The sequence below is a fragment of the Morone saxatilis genome, unplaced genomic scaffold, assembly GCF_004916995.1.
Source record: "Morone saxatilis isolate NCDOM2014 unplaced genomic scaffold, NCSU_SB_2.0 Contig14, whole genome shotgun sequence".
Classification (NCBI taxonomy): domain Eukaryota; kingdom Metazoa; phylum Chordata; class Actinopteri; family Moronidae; genus Morone; species Morone saxatilis.
The window spans coordinates 3,993,000-4,001,763 of NW_023339696.1; the positions used below are offsets into that span (position 1 = coordinate 3,993,000).

Consider the following 8,764-nt stretch of genomic DNA (forward strand, 5'->3'; position numbering starts at 1 on the left):
GAACCTCAGCCGCCCGTGACCCTGCCTCCGGTTCACCGCTTTTCCTTCCTGGGACCACTTTTGATAGGTAACGACCACTGCAGACCGGGAATGTTATGGCTGATCGGTGCCAGAAATGAAATTACCAACTGAAAGATTAACAATTTATACTGGAAATCTTTATCTTTCTTCTTTTTTCGCTTTTCATTTTTGTCTCCATCTTTGGTGAAAAGCAACCACTCAAACCCACTAAAAAGGTAACAAAGGCTCAAAGTCACACTTAGAAAACATGGCTTTAATATTCGTTCACTTCATGTACAGAAAGTACCTCTTGTATTGCAAAGTGGTAGAGATTCCTCCAGACATGATTTACACCATGATTTTACAATTTAAAAAGGCACAGTTTTACAAAGACTGAGTAATGTGGTTTAAAAAGAAAATATGAAAGAAAAATGATGATGATATATATGTATGGCACTTTTCAGAAACGGAACGCACATGAGACAGAAAAAAGTTCAACTACTGTGGATGACAGAGAGATGAGGGGAAACTAATGCTTTGTCTGTCAATAAATACATTAAATCATTTCGGGTAAAACTCTCTGTTGTTCTTTTATTTTCCTTTTGAAAACCTTTGCGTAATTCATTGGTACTGCAAATTATGATGAGAATGTCACGTAATTTGTTGTTAGTGGAAATCACATAAAAATGCAGTTTGTACCCAATGTGCAGAGTTTAGTGTCATATATGAATGGAAATGACACATAGGTAATCAAAATGCTTATTGCTGACTAAACTGCTCTCCCCAAGTGCATGATACAGAATAAAATGTGGAATGACAGTTTGTTAATCAGGCAACAATTAACACAGATACACTATTTCTCAACTAGATGGAAGAACATATTGGAAATACATTAAACGTGATTTGACCCCCGAGTTCCTTCATGTTATTTGTGCTGGTGTAAAACTTGTGCTGACACAATTTTCTCCTTGACTTTCAGTTACTTTCTTATTCTTTAATTACTGCAACCTGTTACCTTCACCCTTCAGGCAACTTGGTCTCAGTCTCAATCTGATATAATATTGTCACCATGATTGTCCGGACTGTAAAGTTGTCCTGTCGGTCTATTCGCGACATCTATTGCATGTCTGTCAGCCCTGAAGACGGATCTATCATCTGTTGCTCTTCCGAGATTTCTTCCATTTCCCCAATTAAAGTGTATTTTTTTGTGATATTATATTATTAAATGAAACTGACTTATGTCTAAACTAAACTGACTTCGGAAAAATCTATAAAATGTGGAACTTGTACACTTGTACGACTTACTCATACAGAAATGCTAAATTATTTTGGAAGGATCATAATTGTGGTTAAATACTTTTGAAAATAAGTATAAGGGCATCCGGTTAGCTCAGTCAGTAAAGCTGGCGACCCACATACTGAGGCAGAGTCCTTGCTGCAGTGGCCCAGGGTTCGAATCCGACCTGCGGCCCTTTTCTGCGTGTCATCCCCTCTCTCTGCCCCCCTTTCTTGTCTATCTTCAGACAAAAATAAAGGCAATAAAAAGGCCAAAAAAATATCTTAAAAAAAGAAAATAAGTATAAATGTGTATGAATATTCATGTACAGAACAGCTAGACAAGCCTGCAAGGTTATAATCAGTAAAGGTGCCCTGATCAGGCTTTTTTGGACCAATTTCAATTTCTAGTAGGTTATTATTATTTCTTAATTAACCATTTTAATTCTGCTTAATGGTCCACTGCGTAACATTTAAGAGGATCTATTTTTGAGTGTACAATCACCTGAAAATTAGAATATTGGTGTTTTTGTTACTATTTCATCTAGAGGGGCTCCTCTACAGGAGCCCAGAACAGACAAACCAAACACTGGCTCTTTTTTCGTGTGTTTCGCAGCCACCGTAGTTTCTTCTACACATTTGGAAAGGGAGGGTAAAGCGGGGGAGTTGCAATTATATATATTTTAATGTTGATTCATTTACTACTTTAATTTGCTAACCTTGCTTTTCCCTTCAGTTCTTCATTCCCACACACACACACACCTAAACTTTAGTCTCTTACTGCACACACACACACCAGCTTGTCCCGTACTGCTTCTTTCGGTGTCTCTCTCGCTGTATCATACAGGGACAGACAGAATCTGCTGTTGACTTTTCGTTAGCAGCATGTTTTAGTTTGGTTGCCTAAAAAACACAACACGTTATTCTTGGATTTTTTCAACTGGGATTCCGTTTTTTACAACAGCAGTGAAGCCACAAACAGTTTGAAACAAACGCGGTACCAAATGACATCGACATGTTTACTGTCCGTGCTTATAAAATATCTATCTGAATGTCTTCTAACATAACACCAAACTCTCTCTGTTTGCAAAATGCTAAAATGGGTTGCTAAATGTACTTTGGTCACCATTAATATACCTGGATGGCAGTGTAGTTGCAGATTGCAACTCCCTCACTTCACCCACCCCTTCCTAGCACACAGGAGAAGTTACATTGGCCGTGAAACACCTCTATCCAGTGTTTGGTTTGTCCTTTCTGGGCTACTGTAGAAACACGAATCCATTGAAGGCGACCCGCAGCGTCTGTCGATACAAACAGCTCATTCTAAAGTAACAAACACACATCGATTCCTATATTCAGCTGATTATACACTAATGAAAACATACCCATTTTTTTCCCCCACCCGTATTTCGTGAAGATCCGTCACTACTCTGCCTCTGACCTTGGCATTTTTTCTAAACCATCTCACTCCTCATGCCTAAACCAAACCAAACCAAACCAAACCAATGAAGGCAACAAACACTAGCCAATCAGTGGCAGAATAGGGCGGGTCTTTGTGGAAAAAATACACGGTCACACATGTGAAATTGAATTGCTTCCTCAACTAACAGCAAAGAAGGACTGTGTGCGTTCACCTTAGCAGGCGATGGCCCTGCATGTGTGTGACCGTGCCCTTACGCGGGTGTTTAGGGGTGTGGACCAAAATACGTGGCGGTACACACTAATAAATAAGGGTACCAAAATCTGATGTGCAAGTACCTATTTCACACAGGTAGAGCTTTAAGAACACACAACGTCAGGATGGTCACACCCAGTGTTAGAACCTGTTTACCGCTGTTAAACAAGAGGCCATAAGAAAGCCCACATTGGCATTTGTAGATTTTCTGTCTCATAATTACACTAATATATTATTTAGTATGGAGGGCTCCTCCCTAATACAGTACGTTCACTTATGTTTGCATAAATAACATTTGAGAGGGTAGAAAAATAGATTGTGTTTGAGGTTCAGGCACATTTTACGATTTGACCATCTCATGGCAACATGTAATCAGGAGGTGACAGCATCCGGCCTCTTTGTCAGACACGTTGTCTTTACATGACAACCCTGAATAATAAACCCTCTGGTAAACATTTCATACTCGGCTCAAAGGCTGATTTGGTAAATGCCTAGAATTATTTGAGACCCAGGTCTGGGGTGTGTGTGTGTGTGTGTGTGTGTGTGAGTGTGCATGTGTGTGTGTGTGTGTAAGTGAGCGCGCCTCAGGACTGTCTGGTCAGTCTCCAGCTGATGAAGCTTCCTATTGCCAGGCCACTGATGAAGATGAGGGCGAGGGCAGAGCTCTGAGAGCTCATCGATGACACGCTCTGCATGGACACCGTCGCCAGATCTGAGAAACTGTTGATCTGTGGAGAGATCATGTGTTGCATCACAATGGGAAACATTTATACTTTTAAATGGAACCTATAAATACTAAATGATAGTTTGAAACATATAAATTATTTTTGTAATGAGTTTCTATGACTTTAAGTGGACATATTACACTCATTTCTAGCTCTACAGTCTTAGTCTGAGACTCTACTAGAGTAGCTTTGCATGATTCATGGTTCAATAATATGCTTATTTATCTCATACTGGTTTTCATCTGTCAGTTTATCTTCAGTCTGAAACAAGTCGTCTCTCTAAGCTCCCTCTCTCCCTAAAAGCCTACTTTCTTCTGATTGGCCGCTGAGGGACAGTGTCCTTTTAACGGAGCTCTCGATGGCGTGACAGTAGCGATGTGGGGGCACTGAATTTGATGAATTTACTGTTCATCAGACCACAAGTGAGACAAGAATTTGGTTGGAAAAATGATAAGCCCCCTCCAGAGCAGAGTGTTTCTGGGGACCACACAGCTTCTCTGCTTTAACCTGGGCTACTTGTTATTAGCCACTTTAGCCGCTTACTGTAGCTGCTTTTTTACGTCGTTAGCCTGCAGCTAACTTAGCCGGAACTGGAAGCCAGAGCACCAGGGCAGAGTCTGTTAGCAGCAGTTAGCGTAGAACTAATAAAGTCCACAGATCCCTGAGAGTTGAGGCCGAGAAGCTGCACGACATCAGAGGAAAAAACTGAAATTATGCAACTTTCCTACACAATCTCTCTGCGAGACACAGGGTTAGCTCGCCCGAGCAGAGCAGTGGGATAGCAGATTGAGCTCACCCATGCTCTGCCTGTAGCAGATACCAATATGAAGTGATTGTGGATCGGTTCTAATTGTGCTGGGGTCTATTTACATTGGGTCTTATTAAGTAGTTTATGCATGTAGGGTTTAGGTAGGATTCCTACGAGTCAGTAGAGTCCAACATTTTGGACCAGTGAACGGCTCTAATGTGTTTATTAGATTAAAAAAAGTCAGCGGCGTTTGAAATGCAGTTGGTTTTCATCCTGTTGTTCTCTGTGGCTTGACTGATGTTTTCTCTGAGTTAATACGGTGACGCTGATGAGTCTGTTTTTGAACGTAATTTACCTTCAAACCAGCAGCAAAAAGTTTCATTTCTCACATTCACTTGCTAGCTCTTGACCACAGTTTCCTCCCTCGCTCTTGTTTGCTCTTTACTTTAAATGTCAATAACCAGCAAATATCTTATGGCTCCTCCTTATATTAAGTCCCAGGATTCTATGTTCTGCCTGTCACATACCATCCTTTTACTGTATGTACTTTTGCAAATACTTTTATACTGTTTTCAGCACAACTGTTGTTGTATGGATGTACGTTAGTGGTGATACGTCAGTGGTTTGTGGATATGAATGTGTGGATGTTTGTATATATTTGCCTACAAAACCATTTTTAGTCATTTATTTTTATCTTTTTGTATTTTATTTATTAAACTGAATATTTATCGGCACCAGGTAGAGACAGTGAGCTGAAGAATTTCATTGCATTGGTAACTTGTTTATTTCTGTATATGACAATAAAGCCTTTGAATGGTAAGCCAAACTGTGTGGATGAAGCTGTACAGTGTCAGGAGGAGATACTAAATCCAAGTTTCAGGTACTCTCTGACAAACACATATTGTCTTTAAAATGATAATGAAGAAAAAAAGCTAAATTCACCATTAATATGTTGAATTTAAAGGGAATTATATTCATTTTGGGCAACAATTAAACAGAAGGAAGCTGCGTAACTGTTGTTAAAATGAGAGCAACTTCCCTGTGGGTAATTTCTTGGAGTGGGGTGGTTAAACAGCTCCCCCTACTGCTCAACCTGACATCATTCCCCACTGACATACAGAATATCATCCATCACTGTGAGCAGACTCTGCCCACCATATATTTTACAATCCATTTCACTGTGAAAATGAAATAAATATGCCGTCATACACATTGCTGTTTGATCTCACACTGTGGGGCTACACAAACAAAGGTCTGAGTGTTACTACAGTATTCCTGCGACCACAGAACTATCATGGGACAGGAAAGTGCTCTGAAAGAAGGAATGGAAGAAATGAAAGCCTACCCATCCTCCATGTTCCCGAATCCAGCCCAGTAGATTGATCCTGAAAAACTCCATGGTCCACCTCAGGATGTCCCTCACTGACTGAGGGATATGGGCCTCCACCATCTGATGGACACACACACACACACACACACACACACACAACACACACACACACACACACACACAGACCAACAAAAACACAAGTTTACACACAAATGAAGTGCTGTGAAGTTCTAAACTGAAATGTACTGAGCTACTACTTTTACCCAGCAAAGAGCAGATACTCAGCTGCTTCATCCGGTCTGATATAAACACAATCTGCGTAGGCTAAACTGTGACTTTAACTTAAGTAGGCTAAACGTGTGCTATGGCCCACTCAGTGGTCTAATCATCATCTCTGTACGTCTAGTTCCACTATAGCTATTAGTTAGCAGCCCCTCTGGTATGCGGAAGAATCCCCTTTTACCAAACACTTTCAGGATAGTACCCATTAAACCTGTAACCAACCTCTTGCTCCTACCTAAATCTCAGTTGAGCGGTTCTATTGGTATCATCCACAGCTTTGGACAGTAGACATGCAAACATAAGAACAGTGCTAAAGACTCTACAGCTGACAAACACAACCTTCCTCATAGAGCAGCTAGTCATACGACATTGCCTACTTTTTGATGCATATCTTGCAAATATCTGTCCCTGGACCAAAAACATGGCACAGAGAAAAACCAGAAAAGCGCACGAGTGCCAACCCACCCTGTGAGCCAGCTTGCCGGCGACGTAGAAAAGCACGGCGATCCTCTCCCAGGTGATCCCAGATTCTAACACTTTGTTTGCCACTTCCTTAAATCTGTCCGACATAGAGCAGGAGCTGGGGCAACCAATGAACCCATCTATCGCACTGAAACAGAGACACAAGAGACGATGCTCAAAGATTGAAAAGGGTCTTAAGGAACTCACTTATATAACATATATGCAACAGAAGTTGGCTGAGAGACTCACTCTTTTAACTCGGCATCGTCTTTGACCCTGTCGCCGATGATGCGGGTTATTTTGGCCAGCTGGTTCACCACCTTCTCCTCCTCCTCCTTTACTTTACCAGTCACTGGGGTGAGGGGTGGGACGTCCTCTCTGGGCACGTCTTTCAGCTCCTCTTGTATGACCCTGGAGGAGAACAGAATGTTAAAATACCGTCTTTTTCCCCAAACGAACTGCTACTCACTAACCCATTCATTTTACTGTACATTATGGGATTTCTACTGCAGTGCATGGCTGTCATGATATTTTTATAAAGTTTTTTAAAGTAGAAATAGCAGGTCTGTCGCAATAATTGACTTATGGGACATGAGCTTGATCATTTTTGTTGACTAGGATATTTGTATCGTTATATCAGTATACAAGTGGTATAAAATGGTCTTAAAATTACAAAAATATAATTGATTGCAATTATTTCTGGGACAATATATTGTCCAACAAATTTGGGGACAGGCAAAAGCTATTATAAGGAATTACATTGTGTAATCATAGTTATCGGTGACGCGTAGTTTGCTATTACTGCTTTATTCATCAATATAAGTAAAGTACTACCGCTAGTATAACTACCTATATATAGTATGTACACAGGCGTATACAGTAATACATATATTATACCCTACTACCCTATAATCATTTGAGTATTTTTATATTCTCCTAATTCATTCCTTTCATTAATATTTTTTATTTTATTATTCTTTTTGTATTTTTACACTCTACTCATCTGGCACTGCACATTTTCCTGGGGGGATCAATAAATGACACATCTCATCTTATCAGAATACCATGGCCTTCATAACCACTGGTTTATAAATCAGTGCAACTCCTTTTTGTGTGCTATTACGGGGGGGGGGGCGGGGGGGGGGGGGGGGGGGCGGGGGCGGGGGCGGGGGGGGGAGGGGGGGGAGTGTGATGGTTGAAGCCAGAAGAGAGGCGAGCGTACACGACTGACAAGTAAATGCCACTGAGGGGCGAACTAACAATAGTGGAGAAACGAAGTAGAGGGTACCAAAAGAGAGCAGCCAGATAAAGACGTTTCTCCTGAAATCAACCAGCAAATGTAATCTAAACGCTCAACTGCTAACGTGCGGTTAAATGCTGCCATTATGTTATCCAGATAATGCAAGCTGAATGACGTCTGCTTTGATAGACTCGCCACCCCGACGCTGTCCTGTTTTAATATTCAGCGATATTGTGCCCTGTTAGTACCCATCCATCGTGGATTTGGTGATTAGATACAGAGATTGGTTGACAACCAGCGCTGTGACTTGGTCCGCCGTGTTAGCTATCAGATGAGCGGTTGAGGTCCGTTTCAGTTTTAACCAGTTAGGTGTACAAGCGTTTAACCATATGACGTTTTAAACTCCAATTTAACCAGACCTGAGACTGTGAAAACCCGTCTCTGTCTTCTGAACCAATTAATAAGAATCAGATGCAGCTTCTCATTGACGTCAACCCCCTTTAATTATAAGTCGGTTTTTCTCGAAGCACGATATCCTGGCCAAAAGTTCATTACCCCTGAACAGACAGGAGCAACCAGCAAAGCAAACCTAGCATCGGGATGGTGCCAAAACAGAAGAGGTGTCTCAGTCATACCTAGCCAGTTGATTGTGGTGGTAAAGAAGAAGGAGAAAGGTACAAGTTAAAGAGGATAAAGTTAATTTCTATATTTTTGTTATACTATTCGTGTTTGCCTTTGTGTTATACCGGGCCACCGGTCAGTCTACAAAAAAAGGGCGATTAGTCGAAAGTCCGCATGATTCAAGCATAATCAGCCAAAGTCTGCAATATTTATGCGTGGGCAGCATTTGTTTTCAAATACGCCGCCACTTTCGCCGCATAATTCCGCCGTTTGCGCGCAACTACTATGCAGGCTTGCATGATTCACTAAATCCATGCATTTTCCGTTGCAAAAAACGTCACATATATTGAGCAGAAAGTGAAAATGTTCGCTTTACTTCACTCCCCAAGATGCAGCCATTTGTCCC

At 41.2% G+C, this 8,764-nt stretch overlaps 1 protein-coding gene across 2 annotated transcripts in view; it reads right to left on the reverse strand.

The window, feature by feature from the left end:
- Nucleotides 1-265: 265 nt before the first annotated feature.
- The window catches only part of LOC118323472 (apoptosis regulator BAX-like), a 10,166-nt gene continuing 1,667 nt past the window's right edge, over nt 266-8,764 (reverse strand). For both annotated transcript variants that reach the window (XM_035655445.1, XM_035655444.1), the window contains exons 3-6: nt 6,747-6,908; nt 6,501-6,645; nt 5,769-5,873; nt 266-3,678 (exon numbers count right to left, since the gene is read on the reverse strand). In XM_035655445.1, coding sequence (XP_035511338.1) covers nt 3,535-3,678; nt 5,769-5,873; nt 6,501-6,645; nt 6,747-6,908 — 556 coding nt within the window. In that variant the 3' untranslated portion in view covers nt 266-3,534. The remainder of the gene's footprint in view (nt 3,679-5,768; nt 5,874-6,500; nt 6,646-6,746; nt 6,909-8,764) is intronic.